At 49.0% G+C, this 26,475-nt stretch overlaps 1 protein-coding gene and 1 pseudogene across 2 annotated transcripts in view; one reads left to right on the plus strand and one right to left on the minus strand.

Moving 5' to 3' along the window:
* Nucleotides 1-8,632, plus strand: part of LOC124964744 (RNA cytosine C(5)-methyltransferase NSUN2-like) — a 48,145-nt pseudogene extending 39,513 nt beyond the window's left edge.
* Cfap77 (cilia and flagella associated protein 77) overlaps nucleotides 1-26,165 on the minus strand; it is a 123,621-nt gene extending 97,456 nt beyond the window's left edge. For both annotated transcript variants that reach the window (XM_047524880.1, XM_047524879.1), the window contains exon 1: nucleotides 25,912-26,165. In XM_047524880.1, coding sequence (XP_047380836.1) covers nucleotides 25,912-26,103 — 192 coding nt within the window. In that variant the 5' untranslated portion in view covers nucleotides 26,104-26,165. The remainder of the gene's footprint in view (nucleotides 1-25,911) is intronic.
* Between the last annotated feature and the right edge of the window lie 310 nt (nucleotides 26,166-26,475).

Consider the following 26,475-nt stretch of genomic DNA (forward strand, 5'->3'; position numbering starts at 1 on the left):
GCCTCACAGTCCTATGCTTTTCTACGCTTTTTCTTTTTCTTTTTCTTTTTACAGGGTGTTCTGTATATATCTTCATGCCACAGGAAAAAGGGGAGCGATTCTCTCTTGAAGGGAAGGTGGGAAATGCTCATTCAATCTACTTGGAATGAAGGTCAACTTAACTTCATTTGGCACACTCCTGCAAAAATGGGTTTAGTAGTGTCCCCCGATACCTGTCCCAGCATCTGTGACTAAGACCTTATTTGGCAAAAGGATCTTTGCAGATGTTTAAGGTAAGAATCTTGAGATGAGATCACCCTGGATTATCCATGTGGGTCCTAAAGCCAATGAAAAGTGTCTTCGGAAGAGAGACTAGGGGAAGGCAGACACAGAGGAGAGGACATGTGACCACAGAGGCAGAGATGGAGTGACGTGGCCACAGCCCAGGCACACCTGGAGCCCCCAGAAGCTGGGTGAGGTGGGCAGATCCTCCTCTGGAGACCTTGAAGGGGACCTGGCCCCTGCAACACCTTGGTACCAGACTTCTAACCTCTAAAACTACTAAGGAACACATTTCCATTGCTTCCAGCTGCTGGGCTTGTGAAGGTTCGTCATGGCAGCACAGGAAACGGATGCACCTACAATTCCACAGCCCGCCATCCTCTCTTCATCCGCTGGGTTCTCCTGGAGAGGAAGCCCTGCTGCTGGCCCCAATGCACCTGTCATGCAAATGCCCTCCAGTGACCAAAACGCTCACACACCAGCAGAAAAATCCCACTGAGCAGGATCCATATGTCATGGAGCCCTCGGTTCCCTTCCCTCTCGAGGGTACAGTGGGTGCCCACCAAGCCAGTGCTGAAGTCCCAGACATTTTAGGAAAGGTTAAGGTTGAAGGCAGAGGATCCTGGGTGCCCTCATGGAACTGGGCTCCCTTAAATACCACACTAATTAAATTCTTGCCACCCTGGCAGGCCCAAATGCCAGTGAAGTAGGCATCAAGACAACCTCTCGGTGTCCACAGGGACTCTTCAAGTTGATCAGCCGCTCACACGGGGGCTGGGGCTTTCACTAGCAGACTGGCCTCTGGCGGGGGGTGGGGGGGCATGCTCCGAAAAGGGAAGCAGACTCCTTTCACTTTTATTTGGTTCAAAACCAACACGGGTTCTTCCTAGAGTCCTTAGAACTGTTCGTCATGGACATCTGAAGACAAAATTTCAGATCACTGGCAACATGCTTCGTGATAACTCATGCTACGAGAGCTCTAGCAGATTTCTGAAAACCTCTCTTCTTCTCAGAAGCCCAAGTGGAAGCTTCGGCATTAAGTGAATAAATAGAACAAGTGGGTAATCTCACGGTGACTCGTCCATTAGCCACTCTGTCTCATTAGCCCTCATCAGGAGCGGAAGGATGGTTTTAATTAGCAGGGCTGAGAAGTCTTGCTGGGGCGGGCTTCCCTTCCATGCTCCTGGGATTACCCCGTCAGCGGATGTGCACCACAACAAATCATTACTGCCCACAAGGCCATCTCCGAGGTGACAGAGGAAAGGGGATCCGCCCAGCCTCGGTCAGCGTCTTTGACCAACGTTCTTTCTCTAAGCATTCAGGTCTAATTCAAGCATGGTATTGGGTTTATCAAACAGCTCACCTTCCTGTCACCACAAAGCCCTTCTACTCTGGACCCACCATGCCTTCCCTCTTTTGAAAACCTTGTGTGCTCCAGGCTGCTCCGGCAGAGCATGCGTCTGACAGAATGGCCACGCTCCATGGGGTCACAGTTGCAAAGCCCCCGTTTGGAGGCACTTGTCAAGTGATCAAACCACAAGGCTGACCACAAATGAGCCCTCAAACCCCTACAGCCTCCTATATGTGTTTCTGCTGCTCTTAGGCAGCTGGGGACTTGATAGCATACGTGTCATGGACAAGAATCATGTCATTACAGTTGTACACAGCAGAGACTTTACTTCTGGATGAGACCAAATTGCAAATTCGTACCTTCCACCCACCTGGGCACAAAGCTATTTCTTCGTTCATGGAGAAAAGCCTTTCTCTGAATCTTAAGATGAAAGTTTGAATTGGAAATAAATTAGACATTCAGAGAGATGCCAAGGTAACTATTACTAGGAAACAGTCTCCCAGGTGCTCATTAAACTGTTTATTTGTTCATTCGGCATACATTTATTGAGCACCTACTTTAGGCCAAGCACTACCAGCGCTGGGGATAAAACAATGAAGAAGACCTAGTTCCTGCCCACAAGGAACCCACAAGGACAGGCATTTTAATGAGCTATGGCAGAAACACACCCAGGACATCACAGAGACAAAGGTGGGCACACAAAACATCTCACAGCAGAGATGGGGTTAGGAAAGATGTCCAAAGAAGAAGACTCAGGGTTGGGTTTCAAAAGAGGATGGAGCAGGCCTGATGGCATGTGCTGTAGTCCCAGCTACTCAGGAGGCTGAGACTGGAGGATCCCTTGAGTGTCCAGGAGTTCATGGCCAGCTTGGGCAACATAGTGAGAGCCTATCTCAAAATTGGAGAAAAAAAAAAAAAGAAGAAGAAGAAGAAGGAGGAGGAGGAGAGGAGAAGGAGAAGAAGGAGAAGAAGAAGGAATGACCCTCATGAGGCCAAAAGGACGTGGTAGAGGGCAGAGAAGTGGAACCAGGCAGGTGGCCGACTCATGCCATCAGGGTGTCCATCTTCCCGGATGATGAGTCAAGTACCACTTGGCATGGAAACACCACAAAGGGCTGGGTAATGAAGTTCCATTGAGGGCTTGGGGTGCCTGCAGATTCTTCGCTGCCAAAAGAGAATATGGCCAACCCTTGGAACCAGCAGGTTCTGTGCTCACAATCAAAACTATTTGGAAAGAGAGAATCATGTGTGTGCTGAACATGGGCAGCTGGTTTTTTGTCATTATTCCCTAAGCAACACCATTATTTATATGGCATTTACATTGTATTAAGTATTATAATTAACCTACAGATGGCTTAAAGTGACACACGCCTATAACCCCAACGACTCAGGAGGCTGAGGCAGGAGGATCACAAGTTCAAAGTCAATGTGGGAAACTTAGCAAGACTCTGTCTCAAAATAAAAAATAAAAAGGCAACGTGAGGTGGCTCAGTGGTAGAGCACCCCTGGGTTCAATCCCCAGTACCAAAAAATAAAGTAGATGGGAGGCTGTGCGGGGGTCACAGCAAACGATGCGCCCTCTTCTGTAAGGGACTTGGGCACACCTGCATCGTGATACCACTGGGGGTCCTGGAATCAATCCCCTACGGAGACCCAGGGGCTATTCTGACAGTGGTCACAGCAACTGCCACTTAGTGGGCCCCCAGCGTTTCCTGAGCTTTGCTGCTTGCTCTTGGCTTACGTGTATCTCCTCCGAACTTTGCAACCACCGCACAGGGAAGCATTAGGTCAGCCTCTGTTATAGACAGCGACCCAGGGACTGAAGGGGTGAAGCAAAGTGTCTGTGGCTCTGCCGACTGCAAGCAGCAGAGGAGGGTTTGGATGCAGATCCAAAGCCTGTGCCCCAGGCCACGTGTAGGCCTGACGCCCAGCAGGACTGCGAGGCAGAAGACTCAAGTGTGGGCTCCTGGCCACCCGTCTCCTCAGTCCGACACCCCAGCTCCATATGCTGCTGCTTGTCCTGCCCACCTGAAGCACTTCCCAGCTCCATATGCTGCTGCTTGTCCTGCCCACCTGAAGCACTTTCCTGGCCCACATCACCCTGTCTGCCTCCCCTGCCCCAAATCCAGATGTGCTCACATTGCTCCCTGCTCCCTGCTCTTCTTTTAAAGGACTAGAAATTCTAATAAATGAAACCGGGTCAGGGTCTCTGTTGCCAGGCTCCCTGCTTCTAAAAAGTCAGTGACCATTTGAATTGCTGTTCCCTTTGTACACTGCATTAATTTTCTCTGATTAAAAAAAAAATCTTATTTTGTCTTCTTAGCCATGGTATGCATTGGTGAGATTCTGCTTTTTTTTTTTTTTTTTTTTTTTTTTTTTCCAGGTATCTTGCTTGGGATTCACTGAAATGTGTGGCTACATAACCTTAGGGAAACATGGTTATTATTTTTTCATTTAAACATATCAGACCTTTTGCTATTTCCTCATGGGTCCCCACTTTTCTTCCAATCTTCATCCTCTGTTCCTTGATTGGATAATTTCTAATTATTCATTTTCAAGTTCAGTGACTCTTCTGTTATCTAGATTCTGCTTTTGAGTGGATGAAGTAAATTTTTTTACTTCAGATATTGCATTCTTACTTGGGGAATTTCCATTTGTGGTTCTTGTTGATTCTTTCCCCTATCTTTTCATTCATTACGAACACATTGTCCTTTACAGATTGAGAATAGTTATTACAGTCACTTAAAATTCCTGATTGCAAATTCCAAACCTAGATAAGCTAAGACGTTTGTCTCAATTAAATGCCTTTTTACTTGAGAATTACTCATGTTTTCCTATTCTTTCTGTGTCAAGTAATTTTGAAGTGTACCTTAGACATTGTGACTGATGCATTGCAGGGACCCTGAATTCTGGTTTATTTCTCCTGAAAGTTTTTGGTTTTGTTTTGTTTATAACAATTTAATTCGATTGAACACAAATTGCAAACTTTGCCTTTTCTGCAATGAACAGCAGCCAAATCTAGGTTCTGTTCTCAGTCTTAGTAGGGATCTTTACAGTCACCCACTTACATGTAGTTCAAGGATCATCTAGAGACGTAGGCAGAGTTTATTCGCTGAATTTTTACTTCCCTTCTCTGAATCTCTCCTTTCCCCATTCTTTCCCCACTTTCCAGTGGCTGTGGTTGCCCCCAAACTCTGCTCCTGGTTCTTCAATGGTAGGTCTAATAGAATCACAGATTTCCATATGAATTCTGGACACATAGTGCAACACGGGCAGTAAGCCTGACCTTTGGCTAAAAGTCATTCTTAAACAGGAAAACCACTGTTAGCTGTTATCCTCTTCCACATGTTGGCCTCACATGCCTGCTGTGTCTGCCTTCTAGCAGTGTTTAGAGATATTTTAACCAGAGTTCATAAATGTCATCTCTGGGAGGGTTGGTTCTGGCAGGAGCTTACTTAGCTACGACCACAACAGGAACACGTTTTCTGTTACAAGGTAAATATGGCAGTGCTGGGATGTGGCTCAGTGGTGGCCTGCATGCTAAGCATGAGCAAGGTCCTGGGTTCGAGCCCCAGCACAGCAGGGTGGGGGTCAAAGGCTTGCTACCTGTTGACATATAGATGGAGATCCCAGATGTCTCTGAGAGAAGGATTCTGTCGAGATTTGGCAGTCTGGTGGGAAGGACTAGGACAGAAGACTCTCCTTCAGATCACAAGGAAGTGGTTTTCTAGTTCTTTGGGGTAGCCCTGGTCGTCAGGAACAGCAGAAGCTTTCTTTGCAGCATTTAACTTAAGAGTCAATGCTAAGGTCGTTTATATAACTTTTTTTGTTTAAAGATAAACGTAACTATCTTCAGGTTATGATTTAGAGTGCTCCTTGCTTGTTCATCATGAGATGTCATGCTTGCAAGATCTTAGGAAGGAGGAATCCTAGATGGAGATTCTATACTGTGGGGCTGAGCACACATGCCTACTCTTTTGCCCTTTCAAAATAGGGCACGAAAGTATTTTATAAAGGGAAAAAAAATCCAAAATAATGTCAGAAAACAAGAAAAAGATCCATTGGTGGGCCAGAAAATTTGGAGAAATTCTGAATTACAGCTAACCAGACAGAATTTGACAAACAGAAAGAAAAGCCCAGAGGAAACCTCCACCAGAAGTAAGTGTAGGGGATGAAGGCCACAGAGCCTGGAGTGTTCGGAGTGTTCGGGAGATTCCCAGGTCCAATGGACACCTGGAAAGGGGAGGGGTTCTACTTTTCAGAGCAATCAGGTTAGCCAAGCCTCACCCCTTACAAGACTTCACTACACAGAGCATGTGCATCTGATGAAAGCAGAGAACGTGAAAAGAGAGACAGAAAGCACCCCTGTGTGCCCTTTATTCCCAGGAGTATGCCTTTGCCCAGAAGATAAACTACTAGTTCATCCCACTTTCCAATCTGTCCCACCTCTGCCCCACAATCACTAATGGGAGACCACGGTGAAGAGAAAAACATCCACTAACAAGTATTTAGAAAATGGGGGCTGTAAATATAAATATAAAGTATAACCAAAAATAGCCAACTTTTGAGAAAAATCATTATCATGGAGGAAAACAAAGAGAAATTAACACCTGAGGAAACAGAGTTAATAAAGCAAACAGAAGAGAACTGTTAAAAATTTATAATTCATTCTCCAAGAGGTATCAAAAGATAGCACATTTAGAGCAGCAGCAGTAGCCCAAGGGAAACTCCGTGAGGTGGGCTGGGAAGGTGGGTACCCCGAGATCATCAAGGAGAACAATCTCTTTGAGCACTACTACCAGAAGCTCAAGATGGTGCCCAAGGGTGAGTGGGACCCTTTCATGGACGTACCCCAGGAGCCCCTCCCAGCCACCTTGAGAATTACTGGCTACAAGAACCATGCAAAAGAGATACTACGTTGCTTGAAGAACAAGTATTTCAAGGAATCGAAGACCTGGAGGTAGATGGTCAGAAAGTTGAAGTTCCACAGCCCCTAAGTTGGTATTCTGAAGAACTTGCCTGGCACACAAATTTAAGTTGGAAAATCTTGAGAAAGTCTACACAGTTGGAAAGGTTTCATCAGTTCCTGGTTAGCGAAACCGATTCTGGAAACATCAGCTGACAGGAAGCAGTCAGCAGGATCCCACCGCTGCTGCTTAATGTTCAGCCACATCATGAGATCTTGGGAATGTGCACAGCACCTGGATCAAAGACTGCACAATTGAAATGCTGCACGCTGACATGAGCGTTCCCTTTCCAGAGGGATTTGTGATCCTAATGATGTGGACAACAAGCGCTGCTATCCGCTTGTTCATCAAGCCAAAAGGTTGAGCAGTCCCTGTATCATGGTGGTCAACCACGACGCATCCAGCATACCCAGACTCACCATAGATGGGGATGGAAGGAAGGAGCTTCTCTTCTATGACCAAGTTCTGTGTGATGTCCCTTGCAGCGGAGATGGCATTGTGAGAAAAAACATGGATGTTTGGAAGAAGGGGACCACCTTACACAGCTTGCAGCTGCATGGCTTACAGTTACCAGTTGCCACTGCAGGAGCTGAGCAGCTGGCAGAGGGTGGAAGGGTGGTGAACTCCATGAGCTCACTGAACCCCGCTGAGGATGAAGCAGTCGCAGCATCTCTTCTGGAGAAAAGTCAAGGTGCCCTTGAGCGCGCTGACGGATCTGCTGAATTGCCAGGACTGAAGTGGATGCCAGAAGTCACACAGTGGAAGGTTAGGACCAGGGATGGGCAATGGTCTGCAGATTGGGCCCATGTTCCCCATAGTGGGCATACCCAGATTCGACCTACCATGTTCCCACCAAAGGACCCGGAAAAGTTACAGGCAATGCACCTAGAGCAGTGCCTGAGAATACTACCACATCATCAAAATACTGAAGGGTTTTTTGTGGCAGTATCAGTGAAAAATCTTCCATGCCATGGAATAAATGTCAACCAAAGGTACAGGGTAAATCTGCAGAGACCAGAGAAGCCACACAGCTGAGCGCCGCAACTCGCGCAGAGGGGCACCTGGGGACACCGCGGAGCCAGAAAGTCAACTGGTCACTGCAGCTGGTGACTCAGAAATAACTCAAACACCTGAGAACTTAGAGAATAATGAAAATAAGGAAGATGGCGTGCGTGATCCTCCTCCATCAAAGAGAATGAAGTTATTTGGATTTAAAGAAGACCCTTTTGTGTTAGTTCCTGAAGATGACTCATTATTTCCACCTATTGAGAAAATTTATGCTTTGAATCCATCATTCCCAAGAATGAATTTGCTAACTCGAACTACAGAAGGGAAGAAAAGGCAAATCTACATAGTTTCTAAGGAGCTGAGGAATGTGCCGCTGAACAGCAGCAAAAGGATAAAGGTTATCGACACAGGGATAAAGGTCTGGTGTCAACGGCTGGGGATATAGCTCAGTAGGTAGAGTGCTTGCTTTGCAAGCACAAGGCCCTGGGTTCAATCCCAAGCACCATTAAAAAAAAAAAAAAAAAAAAAAGTCTGATGTTGAATTAACAGTGGTGAAGAATTGGTACCTTCAAGTTGGCATAGGAGGGAAAATATACATTGTATCCATTCACTAATTCAAGAATTATTACAATGTCAATGGAAGATGTGAAGACATTGTTGACCCAGGAAATCCTTTTTATAGAAAACTCAGCAAGGAGACATACAGTCAAGCCAAGGACCTGGCAAAAGGAAGTGTCATGCGAAGTATGAGCCGGATTCTGTGACTCCGGATGCCCTGTAGTGACCCGTTGTGCTGTGTGGCTGGCGGGGAATGGCCTCAATTTGAAATATCGTGCCCAAGAATGAACGGCTTTGTTATCTCAGGCTGAGGGGGCTGAAGGTGTCTGGAGAAAAGAAGAAAGAGGGACTTGCTCTCACCAGTGACAGCACAGCCACCCCTGAGCTGCCAGAGGACGGGCTGGGCAAGGAGCTGAGAGCAGAGGAAGCTGGCCTTCCGGATGCCACCCCAGGCTGCAACCCCACAGCGCCCGATCCACCCTGGTAAGGACTCTCCACACACTGGCCTGGTCTCCATTGGCCCTCGGTGACAAACCAAGTCCAGAATGTCTTCTGAGCTGTAAAGCATGTATTTTTAAAAACTGAAAACTGATGGGAAGATTGATGGAGCTGTCTTGGAGGACTGGTCCTGCTTCCGTGCGGAGCTCGTGAGAAAGCACTTTTTAGCACCTAGGAGTTGCTCACTTCATAGTTGGCTGGCTTGTCTGACGCTGCAACAGACTTTCACCTTAAAATCATCCTCCTCAAGAAAGTTGCCCCTGCAGGATGTTCTGGTCCCTTTTGTTAAGCCTATATTGGTTTTAAGGTCCAGTCTCTTAAATTATTTATAGGAAGAATTTATAGCTCCTTAGGAAGTCTTGGGAACTTCCATAGCTCTCCTAGCATGTCGAGGTGCACCTCAGCAGTGTGGCGCTGATGCGCGGTGGGGTTGGTATCTGGACCTCAGGTGACTGCTGTGCCTTTGTAACAAAGGTGACTAGCTTTTCAGAGTAAGCACTCTGTTGTGAACTGGGATACTAATTATGGGACCTTTTACGTGCTTTTATTCAGTTTTTATTTCTAAATGGGGTTGGGTATTTTAATTTTAAATGAGTTGGGAATCCTGGGGATGTTTAAATAAAAAGTTGTTAATGATGATGCAAAAAAAAAAAAGATAGCACATTTAAAAAAATACACTGTGGAAAAAGAAACAATTTGAAATCTTAAGTACCTACCACGACCCATCACTGAATAGACCTTTAAACCACCAATTTATTCATTCCCTCCTATATCTACTCATTCCTTCACTCCAGAAACATTATAGAGTGCCCTGTGTGCCAGACACTGACCAAGAACTTGAAATGAAGACGTGGAAAAGACAGTCTTTGCTCTAGAGACACTCAATGTTCACTGCAGGTGGAGATGTAAAGAGACAAAGCAAACCATGAGCTCTTCCCCAAGCCCTTCCCAGCCCTCTCCCAAACCCACATGCACAAGTCCTGCCAAGCTACCTCCTAAAATTCCTCCAATTCGCCCACTTCTGTCTACCTCCTCATCCTCTCTCCATCAAGCACTGCCTCTCCCCCCACATTACTGCATAAGCCCCCAGTGCATCTGCCCATGACCACACTGGGGAGCTCTAACCCATTCTCCACCTGTGGCCAGGGGTCATCCAATGCCAATCAGACCTCTACCGCTAGTCCCCACCCATCCTAAAAAGCCCTCACAGGCTCCCAATGCTCTTGAGCTAGAGGTCAAACTCTTTTACTGGCCTCCAACAAAACCCTGCATGATCCAATCCAGGGAGACCCAGATCTCTGCCTTACACCCTTCGCTACCACCCACTCCAGTTGCACCAGCCTTCTCCCAGTCCTTAGAATCCTCACACTCCTCCTCTGTCCTGCCATGGGCTCTTTGCATGTGCTCTTCCAAGTTCCTCCTCCTCCTTCCCTCCATCTCCATCTGCCCCAACCCTCACCCACATTCTTCCCAAATCTTCCAAATCTCAGCTCAACTGTCACTTCCTCCCAGAAGTCTTCTCCCACCTTCCAATCAGGAGAAGTCTTCCCTATCAGATGACCATGAACTTCTCCTTTTTCATGCTTAACTGTGATAAGCATCACAGTTACAATCTCAACATTTATTTGTGATTCTTTGATTGATGTCCACCTGTCTAATTGGACTGGAAGATTACACAGGGCAATGACCATGTTAATTTTTGCTCACTGGTGTCTTCTTAATTCCTAATTCAGTGCCTGGCATGCACTGAATACAGGATACAGGATATTCTGTAAAGAATCTGTTGACTAAAACAATGGATGGATGGATGGATGATGGATGATAGATGATGGGTGGATGGGTGGATGGATGATGGGTGGGTGCATGGGTGGATAGATTATGGGTGGGTGCATGGGTGGATGGATGGATGGATGATGGGTGGGTACATGGGTGGATGGATGATGGGTGGGTACATGGGTGAATGGATGATGGGTGGGTACATGGAAGGATGATGGGTAGGTGGATGGGTAGATGACTGCATGGATGATGGGTGGATGGATGGATGGATGATGGGTGGGTGCATGGATGGATGGATGATGGGTGGGTGCATGGATGGATGGATGATGGGTGCATGGGTGGATGGATGGGTGGGTGGGTGCATGGGTGGGTGGATGGATGAAGAATGGATAATGAATAGCTCTGTGGGAGAAAAAAAAAGAAGTGTATTGTAGAGTCTGCTCCCAAGCAGTGTCATACAGATGGTTAGTGACCCAAGTTAGTTATGCCTAAAGGTTAAAGATCTATGACAAGGTGGAGTGCCAAGGATGGCACAGGAGCACATGGGATTGTTTACCCTGAGTGGTCCTCACCCCACTGGCAAGGGAACCTCAGGGCTCTAAACGCTCACCATACCCAGCCCTCCTTAATACACAGGCCTCGAGTTCAACATGAAGGATGCTGCTCTGGGGATTACCCTGCTCTCTGTACCCAACGCACAGACCAGGACCAGAACCCAAGCCCAAAGCAGCCACATGTAAATGGAAAGAAGACAGTGAGCAGAGGTGGCCTGCTGCGACACTGGCCAATGTGTGTGGGCGAGCGCACATGTGGTCCAGGGTAGAAAGTGACAAGCCTCCACCACCACAGCCTCTTCAGCTGGACATGCAATGTGCAGAGGCAGTGAGATCCTGAAGCCCTGCCTGCTGAAGGCCTCAGCACTGCATGTGCCCCAGCCGCAGGACCCAGAACTAGGCACAACAAGATAATGGCCCCCCAGCCGTGTTTGGCAGGACCCTCATTGCCAGGGTGCTCTGGATGTGTCTCTTCCTCACAGTTACAGAGTCGAAGGCTCTGCAAATGAGGGCCAGGAGGTCAATGGAGAGTGTTAGGGTGGAACCAATCGCCTCCACAATTCATGTATTGACCTCCTGACTCCCACTATCTTAGAATGTGACCTTACTTGGAAATGGGTCAATGCCAAGGTAATTAGTTAATACGAGGTCATACTTGACACTAGACACGTCTAGTGTCTTTATAAACAAGGGAGCTCTTCAGACACACCCAGGTAAGAATGTCACATGCCTGTAAGGATGCCTCTGCAGGCCAAGGAGAGACACCTGGGACAGATAGCTCCTCCAGCCTCAGAAGGAACCTCCATTCCAGACCTCTGGCCTCCAGGACTGTGAGACAATAAATAGCTGTTCTTAAGCCACTAGGTCTGTGGCAATTTGTGAGAGCAAATAGGAGACTGTTTGGAGACTGCCACAGAGGGCAGTCACTAGAGGCGGGAATGCTGGGCATGTGGACAAAGCAGGCAGGTGCAGGCCTGGCTGGGCAGGGCAGGAAGAGGTGCATGGGGGATGGCCAGAGCAGGCAGTGGCCCTGAAGCAAAGTGTTCACGCTGAAAAGGAAGCGATGAGTAGGCTGGAAGGGAGCCTTGCTACCTTCGGGCACAGAAGAAACACTTCTTGCACCAAACCAAAGAACGGGCCTCTTGTGCTCCGCAGAGGCCAGTTCCGAGGTGCCCATGTCTGGGTGAGGCTGGCCCACCTGTGTTTTCAAATGCACTCTCCCCAGTCTGGACATAACTCAACGGTAGGCTTTTTATATTGATAAATTCATGCCATTATTAGGCAGCGTCTTCTTTATATTTAGATTAATAACCACATAATGATCACCTTTGCTGATTTAGACGGTGTCATTTTAAGAAATTATGGGTTCGATCCATCTTCTTTTTCCCCTTTCCCTCTGCCCTCCCTGAATTATTCCTGAGGAAGAAACCAATTAATAGTAGCTTGACTGCTGTAATGCGGCCTGCTGTACAATGTAGCAATGCCTAATGGAGTTTTAATTTCCCCATGGTGAGTCAATATTTGCTTTAAGAAAGAAAAATGTCACCATAAACCACTGCCCCAAATGAATTTGGTAGCATAAAGGGCGAGATGGTTTTCCTTTTTCGGCAAACAGTGATGGATAGCAGATATGGGGGGGGGGGTTTCTACTCTTCGCAAACAGGGTTGTGGATGGTTTTGCTGCTGTTTCAGACAATGACAGTTATTAAATATTTTGCTTTGCAAATGTGGATGACTGTCAGAAATTCACCCACAGCTTAAAGGGTCTGAAACAAAGTCATTATAATACAGAAGAGCAACAATCTATTCCAGCCTTTTAATAACCAGTGGGGAGTCGGGAGGGGGACACTGTCTAGGCATCCCTGTTTGGAGGCGGTAAGGTGAGTCTCATCTCTCCCAAGAAGACTTCCATGTGGAGATGGAAACCTACTTTTTACAAAATGTATGAGACTTCTCAGGATCATGCAAGGAAATAAAGTTCTGCAATCCTCTCTCTCATAATAAGTCTGTCCAAAAATGATGTTGCTCATTCTGTTGAAAGATAGTTTCATTTCCTAACTCAAAATTGGTATGAAAAATTTGCCTTGCCAAATGAACATTGTATACTGAACTTGTCAAATCCTTTCTCCTGACACAAATAAAAGATAACATCAGGTGGCAGCATGTAAAACAGTTCTGACAAGACAGCGAAAGAAGAGAAAGAAATATACATATTTTGATTCTGTTTTAGAAGCTGGGGGGGGGGGGTTCCCGCAGCATGACTGGCCAGCTCAGCTGGAGACTGCTTCAGGTAGCAATCCAACAAGTCACTTTCATGTAGATTTTCAATGTTATAACGACCCCAATTCCAATTAGCCAAAACATGACAAAATCTCAACTTTTATAGCAGCAAAAGCTGCCAGGGAGAAGACCACCCCAGTGACAAGATTCTTCATTCAAAAGTTTATGGGTGCACGGTATGGCTGTAATTACTAGTTCTAACACAGTGGGAAATTATTCCGTGTGTGTTTAAAAATAAATAAGGTAAATGATCACCCTTTCATTAGATCTGTACTCATACCATGTAAGCGACTTTTTTTTTTCCTATTAAAATTGTTGATTGAAGGTCGTTAGCTGTTTATCAGCTCAAAATTACATTTCTGCTCTCTGAGGGGCTGCCGCCTTTAAAAATCACACTCGGAGCCTAGTTAGTAACAAGAAAAGACTCCTAAAACTGCAATTTCAGGGTGGGGAGAAAGCATGAGCAAGAAACCCAGACTGCACCTTCACATCCCAAAGGCATCACGCTTCTTTGTTCTGCTAAGAAAAATTAACCTCAATCTCAGCTCAGGGTCCCCAGATTGATTACCATAGTCATTTAAATACTGTAATCTCATTTTCAGCATCGGGGATAAGGGAGGGGGGAGCAGCGAGAGATGGGGCTGGGGCACGAGGCTGGAGAGAGAAAGAGCAAGGGGGGGAAGAGAAAGCAGAATAAATTATCTGACAAAGGGAACCGGGCCTTTCTGCTCACAGAGCCTATTTCGGATCCTTCCACTTGATTGGAAAAGTTGATGAAGTTTAAATGAAGCAGAATTAGAACCTCAGGCCTCTGAGTATTGACGGGGCTTCGGGAGAATGTGCAATTCAATAGCCCCGGTTTGGGCTGAAAATGAGGGAAAGGCCTAAATGGTCTAATCTTCAATGGAATCAGCATCCACTCTGACAAGGCAGGGTAATGAGTGAGGCCAGATCAGGCCTGTTGGTTAAAGAAATTAATCCCTCCCGCCGCCCTGAGACGGGCTTTGATGCCTGTCGGGCGGGCCCCCAGCCCAGTCTATCTAAATGCTAACTAACTGCAAGGGGAGCCTCTGTGCTTTCCATCGCTGGCGCTAATCTGATAACAATTTGCTCTCTCTGATTAGGGAGGGATAAGAAGGGACAGGGGTGCGAGGAGAGGGGCACCTTCTTCTTGAAAGGGGGAGGCCATCCTGGTCAGCCTGGATGAAGGGGTCCCCCAAGACACCCAGCTCCCTGGCCAGCAGATGCACATGATTCAAAAAACCCCAAACGCAAGTCTCTATGGGAAGCCAAGTACCCAGGCTCCTTTTTCTTTTGTGCCATATATATATTTTTAAGTATAGGTGTGGACTCTATAAGAGTTCCACCCTGATTCCAGGTCTCTCTCCCAGGTGACCCCCCCCAACTGCTGCCTTCTTTATATCATGCTTCCGGGCCAAGTGGGACCAAATTCATGACCTCTGGGGTCTTTCCTGGCTGGCCACACTACACTTCTAAAATGACCTCGGCCATTCCACTGGGCTTCTCAGGGCCACCCAGGCCATGGGCCCTCTCCTCTCCTAACCCCAGCAGTCCTGTCTGTCTGGGCAGTCACACCCTCCGCCCTGTGGGTTCCAGCCTGGCGTGGGCAGCTCCTGGGGCCCGGTGTGCGCAGGTGCAGCTTATCTGCCCAAGTGGACCTAACTCCCTTGAGAACAGGAAACTGACCCTTGAGACGGAGACAGATGCAGATGACACAGATATGCAGGGACTGGCTTCCTCTCTCCCACAGGACAGGGGAGGGCAATGGCAGGGTGGCACATCATGGAAGGAGCTGACAGGCTGCGGGATCACACAGGCCACCATGCAAGCCCCAGCGCTACCATTTGTCTTCCGTGCAACCTTGGGAATGTTACTGAGTCTGAGCACAAAATGTGGACCTCACAGAGTTGACATGATGTATAGAAAAGATTTGGCACTTGGGTGCTGGGAGTGTAGCTCTGTGGTACAGCATGTGCCTAGCTGCTCCAGGGCCTGGGTTAGATCCCCAGTACCATGAGGGAGAGAGGGGAATGGGGATTGGGCACTTGGGAGGCATTCAGCGAATGCTCTCACTGAGGTTTTTGATTTACAGAGTGATAAAGACCTTGTACTTTGGGGTTACAGACCTGGCTTGAAGCCTGGCTTCTCTGCACATTAACTGAACGACTGTGGGCAACTTATATAATCTCTGTATGCCTCAGCTTCCCTGACTGTAAAATGGGAACAACAGTAATGCCATCTTTTAGGATCGCTGCAAAGATGTAAGGGACCTGCTGTATCGGAAGGGTCACACCAAGCCTGGCACTCAGTTGGTGTGTTCCATGGAGGAGTCTGCAGTCAGCAGCTCCCTGGAAACCTGGACTCCCAGCTCCACCACCTACTCAGGTCCCTCTGCAGAGAGCAGGACTATGAGCATCCTGCCTGGTGAGCCTGGGCGCTTCCAGCAGCCAGGAGCAGCAAGTGACGGCCCGGTAAACAGAAATGCAAGCAGGCGCTTTCCTCTTCGAAGGGAGTTTTTAAAAGACTTGCTTAAACCTCCAAATTTCTGCCTCCAGAGAGAGCAAACTCTTCAGTGACAGTTTATAAAAGTTTTGGAAGCAGCTGCAAAGCCCAGCACTCGGCCCAAAGGGAGCCTTCAGAACCGCTCCTGCCGGCTTCCTCAAACAATGCGCTGGCAGCACCAAGCTCTTCAGACTTGGGCTTGTTTAACTTGCAAAAAGTAAACAAATCGCAGTTGCTAAGCCTAAACCATGTGGCAGCACGCATCCGCCACACAGGAACATCAGCCTGGGGGGGGACCAGGATGTAATTGATATTCCAGCAACTCACAGTGCCCTGCGGGGGTGGGTGAGTATGGCACTGGTCGGCCAGCCTCAGAAGGAGGCACGGTCACCTGTCATCACAGACCCATTGTTGATTTCTGGATGAGGCTCAGGTCTTTGGTGTCTGCCTCCTTCCTTCCTCTTGCTTTGACCCTGCAGGTCTCTGGCCCTCCAGCTTCCCGCACAGCTTCACCTGGGCGCTTCCCTTTTCCTCCAGTGCTCCAGGGCCTCTCATTTTACCTGAAACAGCCTCCTCTCACCCAAACAGCCCTCTTAACGGACTAACTGCTCCCTCTGGGAGCAGCGGAAGGCTGGGCTGAAGTGCCAAGTCCTGCGGGTGAGGCTGCCCGGCCTCCTGGGATGTGCCTCTCAGCAGCCTGACTCCTTCACAGTGCCGATGCCTAAGCGAGGAGCATGGGCTTGCTGTCTGTCTCTCCAGGGCCTTTTGAGCTGCCTTCTGTAGGGATGAAGTCTGTCTTGTCCCTGAGGCACCCCGAGGTCTGGCAACAGCCTGGTAGGAGACAGCCCCCTTTCAAAAGACGTTTGCAGGGCTGGGGTCCTGGCTCAGGCAGAGCACGTGCCTGGCATGTGTGAGGCCCTGGGTTCAATCCTCAGCACCACATATAAATAAGTAAATAAAACAAAGGTATTGTGTTCATCTACAACTAAAAAAAAATATTAAGACATTTGCAAATGGCGAACTACATAAAGGAAGGGGGACCTCAGGTTGGCTCTCGGATAAGGAGTCATTCAAGTGCACAGGAAACAAGGCTCAGGGACGGCCAGGGGCTTCCCTGCGGTGCCAGAACCAACAAGAAGGTGCAGTGGTCACCTTGAGCTCATCCCTGTGGTCCTTGGTCCAGGGAAGGGTCACTGCTTAGTGAATAAATGAATAAATGAGTGACAGTATCCTTCAGAGGAACCGAGGACCCTCAAGGGCAGCAAGCCAGCATGTCCCCAGCCCCACCCACCGAAGACGCCTCCCTTCTCCTGGAAGTTTCTTCTACCATCAACAGTTGATTCACCCAGAAACTAATAAAGCTGTGACTTCGGGGTCCCTCGCTAGCCCAGGCTCCTTCTAAGCCTTTGGACGTAATTTCTAAAACAACTAATAATTTTGTACTGTTTCTTAAAGAAGGATCCCCAAATTGCATAAGCTTCAGAATCCACCTCTGCCCCCACTCTCCATCCCCTGTGCGTGTTGCCTAATCTTCGTGTCAAGATACAGCAGAAGCCATCCAGCCTGTGACACCCTCCCTGGCCTCCCAGCATCCAGGTAGAGCTGCCCTCAGAGCCGGCCTGGGTTCCATTCAGATGGCTGTCACCACATCTGTGCCTCTTGATCCTTCTGTCTGTTTCTGCCCACTAGATAGTAAGCTCTGGAGGGCAAGGCCCACGGCAGGCCCGTTGACCCTATATCTCTGGTGCCGGCCACACCTGTACCCTGGAAGAGCTGGAAAAGTGGGTTCAGGAAAGTGTGAGTGAAGAGTAGGCCCCCTGCCACCTTCCCTCATGGTGTTCAGAGTCAGAGTGGAGGTCCCGTTCATCCTCGCCATGAAACACCTTGCACGGTTCAGACGCTGAGGCCAGCCCCTCTCCTGGGGACCCTCCCTCTCCTGTCCACCCCTGGAATCCAACCTGTCCAACAGCCCCAGTCCAGCTCTGCGAGCCCGCTCAGCTGCTGGGTGGTGCTCCCACGCTCCTCCTGCTCCTCCCAATTCAATTTCTAAACCTGACACTGGTTGCTCTCCTCTCCTTCCTTCTTTAGTAACCGCTGTGGTTGCTTTTCACATGCAAAGACTGGTTGTCCCTGACCAGACCCTCGCTCACTGGAAACAATCCTTAAACCTGTGTTCCCACCCACACCTTGCACGATACAGGTGTTCAATAAACATTTGGTGATTGACTGACGGGTTCATTAGTAGTCTCGAATGCATACAAAAGAAATAAATACAACTCTTTTCATAAAGATCTCCTGGGAGGCAAGGGGAAATGAGAATGAAATTCTACAAATGGGGAATCTTACAATGGCTTTTCAATGTGGTGAGGGTGACATGGACACATTTTCCAGTAAAATGGACCAACAAAGCTGCCAGCAAACTTCCTAAATCCCTCAACAGAAACACCATGCTGAAAAGTCAGCTCTCTCCGTGTCTGTGTCTTTGGGAGTGGGGCGCTGTCCTTGTGGGAGCCTGCAGCATCTGAGCTCAGGCTAACTGGGACTTTCTCTCTGGTGCAGGGACATGGCTTGGATGCTCTGTTTTTGGTTCCAAATGGCCACCACCTGGCAGTGGTGTGGTCTTTCACTAAGGCCATGCCCTCAAAATCAAACAGTTTCTGACCATCCACTCTCATTCTCTTGGACCGACCCAGAGGATTTTGACCCACACAAAGAATTCTATCTTGTAGGCTCCCGGGTTCATTGGCCTCCCAAATATGTATTGTTTGGTTCTTATAAAAGATCAGAAGACCCTCTTTTCAGCTCATTGTCCACTTTGGTGGCCACTCTCCCTCCCGTGTGCTGCTCCTGCTGACCTTTCTGCTCACTGACCCGTGTCTGTCTCTTGACCGACCCCTGATGTGCCTCTAAACTACTAGGTGTAAAATTAGCTGTTTTCTTTCTGAAACGCATGTTTCTGCCTCCCTGAAATGCTGCATTTAGTGTCAGAACACGAGGGCAGGGTCTGCGTAGGGGCCCTGGCCCACTATGAGTTTAATTTCTGGTTTACCAAATCGGTTGCGTTTTAAATCCTAGGTTGGTTCACGCTGAGGAATACAAAACCCTTGCAAGTTGGTGGGGCAGGGAAACAAAGCTGGAGCCGTGGCCGGTCAGTGATCACAACAAGCCAGCCTCTATGTTAATTAGTTGATCTAATGAATTATTGAGCCACTCTGTCGGGATCACTGGAAAAGCTTTTTATGTTTTTAAACTACAACGCGGGGGTGAGGCTAGAGACGGGCAATCCACAGACAAGAGCTAGCCAACTTACGTAAGCCACACCAATAAGGGCATTCGAACGGGGGAATTGGAAACAGCGCAGGACGCGCGGGAGGAGGGGAAACAGGAGCAGATAATGGGTAGAGAAGCAATTAAAACCAAACCACTTCGTTTCTATAATTTTTGTTTTACGTTTTCGAGAGGCTGTGGTAAAGGAATAATGAGTCCCCCACGCGTCTGCCTCTTCCAGTTCAGAGCTTCTCAGCCTCGGCGGGCTGACACGTGGGCTGGGTGATTCCTCATCGCAGGGTGGGAGGCACATTCTGCAGTTCCAAGATGTGGAGCAGCATCCCTGCCGGGCACCAGCAGGCCCCACCAGCTGCATTCACCAAAAATGTCTCCAGACAAAAACGAAAGTTCCCAGGAAAGCAAAATCGCCCTCCGTCAAGTGAGGACCTCCAGACTGCTTCCAGAATGTCAGCGTCTTTCCCGTAATGTAGCCTCGTTGAAATCAGCCTCCGTCGCAGCCTTGAGGAGGCAAGGTGGGTCTCAGCCATCCACCCCCTCAAACAGAAAACGGTGGCTCGGGAAATCAAGACAGTTGCCCAAAACCACAGCTCCAGAAACGGAAGGCTCTGGCACTTAACCAGAGCGTGCCCAGCCGGACAAGGTGGCAGGGTGTGGGGGATGGGGCCAGTGGCAGTGTCGTTCAAGGACAGCAGGAAAGGGGAGAACGTAAGCACATGGAGGAGGGTTTGTCTCCATGTTCAGGGTTTTCGGCTGATGAGAACAATGAGGTGGCTTTGAGGAACCTGAAGATCTGAAGTCAGAATGATGGGAAAGGCAAAGTGCTCACTGCTCCTGGCCAGGCACTGCCTGGTCAACTCAGGGAACCCTCAGGACTCCCTGGTGTCCAGGTGCTAAGTACCATCACCTCCGCTCACACTGAGGAAATTGGGTCTCAGAGACCCAATTTCTCAGCGTCACAGGTGGCAGAGCGGGGGAGGTGGCAGGCAGAACTCTGTCTGCTGGCTCTGAAGCCTGACACCCGAAGCCACCACGCAGGCCTTTCTCTCCTGCCAGGTAGCTGCGGCTTGACATCTGCCTGGGCAGCCAAGCAACGGATTTCTGTTTATTGTGGTTGTCTGAAGACAATAGCTACAGACTCCTCATTTGCACTGTTGCAGGAGCTCCAAAGAAGCATCCAGGGACAATTTCATTGAAAGTCGAATTGTTAACAATGACAGACACTTTTTTTTCTTGTTCTTTTTTCCTTTCCTTCTTTTTCTTTCTCAAGTATAAAAGTCAGAGGAAAAGCACTCCAGGGTACAGTAGATGGTGAGCACCGAACCTCCCTTGGTTCGACCCAGCCAGTCTGAGGCCCCTGGGCAGGAGGGAGAGCCCATCAGCCTTCCAAGGCTTGCCGGAGCCAGTCCTCAGGGACTAGAAGCACATGCTGTCCCGCACGGGTGCATTGGCCCCCCACCCAAAGTCCTGAGTCACGATCTTTGTTGCAGGGGACACATGTACCAGCATCCCAAGTACAGACAGAACTGACACCTCAAAACTAGTGAGCTTAAAGCACAGCTGACAGGTTGGTGGGTTCTGTGGTTAGCATGTCAGGAAGGATACAGGTGATGCTGTTTGTTTATTTTATTAAACTTTTTAAAATACACATGCATTTCCTTTCTTTGTTTTTTCGTTTTGTTTGCAGTTGTGGGAATCAAACCCAGGGCCACAGCACGCTGGATAAGTGCTCTACCAGAGATCCACACCCCAGCCAAGATGCATTTTCTTAAAACGGGGTTGAAATTAGTCATCTTAAGAGACAAAAGATGCTTCTGGAGACCACACAACAGCTTGAACCCAATGCAATAGATAACAGGGTCTGAAGCTTCCTGTGCAGGGACTGTTTCAGGTCAAGAAAACTTTCTTTCAAATAAGGAAGAGGCTGGAGGTATAGCTCATTGGTAGAGAGCTCACCTAGCATGTGTGAGCCTTGGGTTCAGAACCCAGCACCGCAAAAATTAAAAATACACACATAATGAGGAAGCATCCTGACCTTCACGATGCACAACACCTGAGCTTGGAATGCTCTGGAAGGTTCACCAGGCCTCAGAATTCTTTCTACAGGAATGGTCCTCCCACCACATCACAGCAGTGTCCTGAGAGCCGCGGAAACAGATGTTGGCTTAATTCAGTGGGAGGGAACCCCAGTTCTGAGGTCTCGTCCTCGTCAATTCTTCAAAGCCAAGCACCCCTTCTTCAGAAGCTGCCGCTGGGCCTTGGTGCCAAGCCAGCAGAGGGGACAGTTCCGCTGCCTGGAGTGGCCTTGGTCCTGGGCAGGGGAGCATGCACTGCTTCAGCCTCCACCCACTGAAGGCTGTCTGGGTGCCAGGAAGGGGAAAGCTTTGAATCAAAAAGAAGAAAAAGGACTGGGGGAGAGACAGTTGCAAGGATGGAGAAACCCTGGTACTCCCTAGAAAAAAGAACCCTTCTCCCTGCAGCCAAGACCGGCCATTAGGATGGCAGCATGTTCCTAAGCCCTTCCTAACATTTATTTTCTCCTGTGACATTGTAACTGACTACAAAGGGACTGGAGCAATCGAAGGCCTATTCTCTTCAGCAGAGAAAACCGTAGCGTTTTCAGATGGTGCTCAGACATAACGCAAGCACTAACCTGTGCTGGGGTACCAGCATGAACTTCTGCACCACTGTGTCGCTGTTTGCGGCCACCTTTGCTCTTGTCTCTGCCTAGGCACCTCTTTCTCTGGCATCCACATTTCTTAGTGATGCTGAGCTCTTAGTGGGCATGGTGTGGTTGCCTAATTTTGTAGAGTGTCCAGTTCAAACATTCTAAATAAATGCTTCGTTGTGACAATAGTGGTAACGACCCCACCAGCAGCCCAAGTCTTACAGACTGGACTTGAGTCGAAGGCAAAGCCTACTAACGCTTAGGATCTAGAGGCTGGACTCTGTTGGCCCCAGAGGGCTGGTTTTTTGTTTTTTGTTTTTCCAGCCTCTCATGCTGTTATGAACCCGGTTTTTAAGGTCCAGTTCCAGGTCTGCTCCTTCATAAAGCCTTCCTGAGTCTTGCCAGGGTTCCCTCCCCATGGATTCAAAATCTGAACCCTTCTGGGTATTGCTGTTCACAGCGGGTAAATCAGGACATTGCCTGTCTTGGGTGTGTGTGTCCCATTTCCCCAGCTAAATATTAAATGGTTAATTCCTTGTGGGCAAGGGCTGAGTTCTAAACTTGTTTCTATGCTCCCAAGAGCTTAGGAATGTACTAGGCACTTAGTAAACATTTAGTAAATATCTCTTGCTAGCAACAAGTCCCATGAAACCAGTAGAGCTCATTGAGAAGGAAGGTTGAGTGAAAATGATATTGGAATCAGATTCATTTGTGATGGTTTCTGACTGTCTGCTATGCGGGATATAACCTGTGTGTTCACTGATTGACCAATCATGGGCTGAGGCCAAGAGAGCATGGGGTCTGAAGCCAGGAGACCTGTGCCTCGTGTCATTTCTACCACCAGGTCAGAACAGCTCCTCTGGCAAGTCTCTTCGCCTCACCACACCTTAATATGCTCCAAAAAAAGAGAGTTGGATTAGCTGTGCGTGAGCTTCCTTCTAGCCCCAAATGCTGTGTGAGTCTATGACTCTATTTCACAAATGCATGCACTTCTTATTTGTGACATAAACCCCCACAGAAAAACAAAGTCAGTAATAAATTATGAAAAACTCAGGTGCCATGATCATTTGCACTTTCCAAGGGCGCTCGATTCAATAAATTCCACCCCTGTGCGCAGCCTGCCTCTCCAGCGCGACAGAAGATTCCAGGCTGTCAGTGGAGCAAACCACGCCGTCTCTCCCCATAATTGTATTGACAGGATATCAGCGGAGTCCCGACGGCAGGAAGGGTGCGCCCCTGACAGGTTTTGTGAGGGAGCCTTGAAGGCTAGTGTTGCCAGATTCTATGTTGAGTCACAAGATTCTGGGGAAATGAGAATCAAGCGAGGAGAAGCTTGGTTCTTTATTTAATTTTATTCTTCCAGGGAGTCACATTGGAAGGAATACTCTGCCTGCATATTGCTTTATACAGTGCAGGAGAGGCCCCTTCTAATGAAAACTATTTACATCTTTTTGCAACCACATAAAACATCAGTTTGGTGCAATTAAATCCCATTGAATAACGGGTTGGCTTGGTTTTAAATGAGGCAGCTAGTTGTTGAGCATTTGTAAGGTAAAATACCTGCTTGGATGTCTGAGAGTCTCACTTTTCACCTGGTTACCGTGGCACCTTGTAGACGTGTTCTCGAATAACTGATGTGCACTCGTCCTGGTAAATTTGTTGGGTGGGAAATACCAGTATTGGGTTTGTTCAGTCAGTGTCTTTGCATTTTAAATGAAACAATGCTGATTCCGTCCACTGCAGAAAACAATTCAAGCGACAGCCTCCAAAATGGTGGAATAAACTACTGTTTCTAAGGTGCTATCTTCCTCCAAGGGAAATGCACAGCTCCAGGCTTAGACTAGACAAAAGCAAAACATGCCTCAGCTCTGGTCAACTTCTAAAACACCCAGGGTAGAAGGCACTCCCGACCACTGCCACACATGAGGAGGCACAGCTAGCACAGGACCTGAAACTCTGGGCCACTGAGCCCGGTGGGCCTCAGTGAAGGAATCCAAGCTGGCTCAACAGAAATTTCAGTAACATCATCATCATCATCATCATAATGAGAAGAAGACTATACAGTCTTAAACATTTTCAATTTCCCCCCTTGTTAAAAAAGCCCACCCCCCGAAGTTTCATAATTCAAATTTTCTTTCATGTACAGAATACTGTTTTGAGCAGTAAAAATAATGCTGGGTCTGGGAACAGTGGAAGTAGCTGCCCACCCAGGCTCTGCCAGAACCTAAAGCACAAAGTCAGGCAGAGGGGGCCACAGGGCACTGCTTTGTAGGAAGGTCTGGAAGGAATAGTCACATCCAGGTGACCGACATTGACTAGTTCAGCTTTTGCTAGAAGATCTTGCAGGATGTGGGGAGTAATGAAATGTGGATATCAACCTGACTACTACAGGAAGGACCTAAGGATAGCCCCTGGGAAGGCTGCTGCCTGGAGGTTCCTGGCACGAGAATCCCAGGGTCAGTCACCACAAAGCATGGGCAGGGGTCCACTGCTGCTCCTGCACAGTCTCCAAAGGCCAGGACAGTCCTGCCAGTCCCGAAGACAGAGGTGCAGTCAAGGGTCAGCCATAGCCTGTACATTTTCAGCCCTAAGCCCGGTGCAGGAATCAGGGAATCCCATTCTTCCTGGAAGATGTTCTGCTAGTGCCACCCAGAGACCAAATATTGAACTTCATAGGGGGGCTTCTACATACATATCGATACACGTTGTTTTACGCCTATGTGCATATATTAAGCTACATTATACCATGTATATATTATATACATATTATACATATGCATACTATACTAACATAGACACGTGTATGTACGATTCATGTAAAATTTATGTGCATGTGTATATACACACATATATATGTGCACTATATGTTTATGCATGAATACACACAAAAATACAAGTCACTTGGGGTGGATGACTATAGTGCCCTTCATTGTGTATTCAGGAAGGAGTTGGACTACTGGTTACACTTGAATGAGAGCAATGACCGTTAGGAGCTGTTTGGGTGGTGAGCTTGATTCTCTTCTCAATCCCAGAATGGTGGACCTAAGCTGTCTGTTCCGTCTGTCCGGGGAGAGTGGCTCTTCTCACCTAGAGGTAAGTCAAGGAACTTGTCCCACTGCGGGTGGGGGGCTACTGGTTGGAAAGGCACTGCCTGAGCCACGGCCTCCCTCTGCGGTATCCACCCTCTGCGGGAACGTATCTCAGGGAAGACGGGAGGAGAATCCGTGTTTTCCCCGGAGCCAGTGAACTCTGCTAATTCTAGCAGTGTCAAGAAAGCCTGTGTTCCGTTTACCAAAACAGCAAAAACCACCACCAACAACAAAAACCTCTGCGATCTCACCAACGCTGGGCGCGTCTAAATCCCGGTTGCTGAGCTCTTGGTTCCCAGCTGCGCCCTCCCCGGCGCGCACCTGGGAAACTGAGCGCATTTTTAAAAGCACACTGCCCTCCAGTGGTACAAAATAAATTTGCTCTATGGCTTGCACCCCAACCACCAAACTTCACCTTGACTTTTTTTGTGGCTGTGCCACCACCGCGCGCGGGTTCCCACCAGGCAGGAAAAGAGACTAACGTGCGCAGGAGCGGACAATAAAAGGCAAGGTGTCTTAACTAAAACCGCAACGCCCTGCCAGTGCCAGCGGGGCCTCTCAGGTCAGAGAGACGCGCTTTTTCTCTTTAAGGTTGTGATTGGGTAAGTAAGAGTAAGAATGCGCGGAAATTAACTAGTGATGTGTTCCGTCCAGGAGAGACACCCAGCACCTGCTGCACAGAAGCAGCCCAGGCTCAGGGAGGAAGGCAAGGCGGCCTTCACCCGGGGGTGGGGGTCTGCCGGTGGTAATGAAAGACTGGGGGAGAGGGGAGCCTGGTCACCGCCAGCTGCTGGGGAAACCACGGCCGCTAGCGTTGCGCTGCGCCAGGACCACCCTATTCAATCTTCCCAGTCACTCCAGTTCATGTGTGTCATTATCACCCCACTTTGAGGATGAGGAAACCGAGGCTCAGAGAGGCGACGCGACCTGCCTTTGACCGTACGGAGGTCTGTCTGGACCAGAGCCGGAGTCCCCGACGCTGCCCTCGAACCCGGCACCAGGAGACCAGGGCTTGACGGATGGAAATTCTCGGCACTGTGGGTGCCGGGTGGTGGGCGAGCGGGAAAGGGTGGTGGGGGTCTGGGTCGCTCACCTTGACGATGAGCGGGTTCTGAAACATGGAGTCCCGCACGACACCCAGCCTCTCGTTCTCCATGCCGGGGCGGATGTCGGCCACCGTCAGGGGCCGCCGAGGGGGCGGGCAGATCTGGCTGACCGTGCGGTGCACCGGCTGCTTCTTCTTCCATCGCGCGAGGTCCTGGCGGGAGTCCCCGGCCTCAGGCATCCTGGGGGTCGCCGCGGAGTCGACCCGAAGGCTGGATGCCCGCCTCGTTCGCACGTCTGAGGTCCCCCGCGAACTTCGGGCCGCACCACCAAAGCCCTGGGGTGGACCCTGGATGCCGGCCACCTCCGGAGCGGGCGGCGCGCACCTCGCGGCGTCCCCGCGCTGCAAGGAGCCTCGAGAGCGCAGGTGAGCACCGCTGGTTCCTCGGAGTGTGTCTGGGGCTCGGTGCTGCGGGTCCGAGCAGGAAAGGAGATCAAGGCCACCCCCTGAGCAGGCATGGAACAGTCCGTCTCCTTGGCGACCGGACGCCAACAGCGTTCGAGTACTGCTTGGCCTTTTCTTTCCTGAAACTATTGGCGGCCACCAAGATGG

The sequence above is a fragment of the Sciurus carolinensis genome, chromosome 14, assembly GCF_902686445.1.
Source record: "Sciurus carolinensis chromosome 14, mSciCar1.2, whole genome shotgun sequence".
Classification (NCBI taxonomy): Eukaryota; Metazoa; Chordata; class Mammalia; order Rodentia; family Sciuridae; genus Sciurus; species Sciurus carolinensis.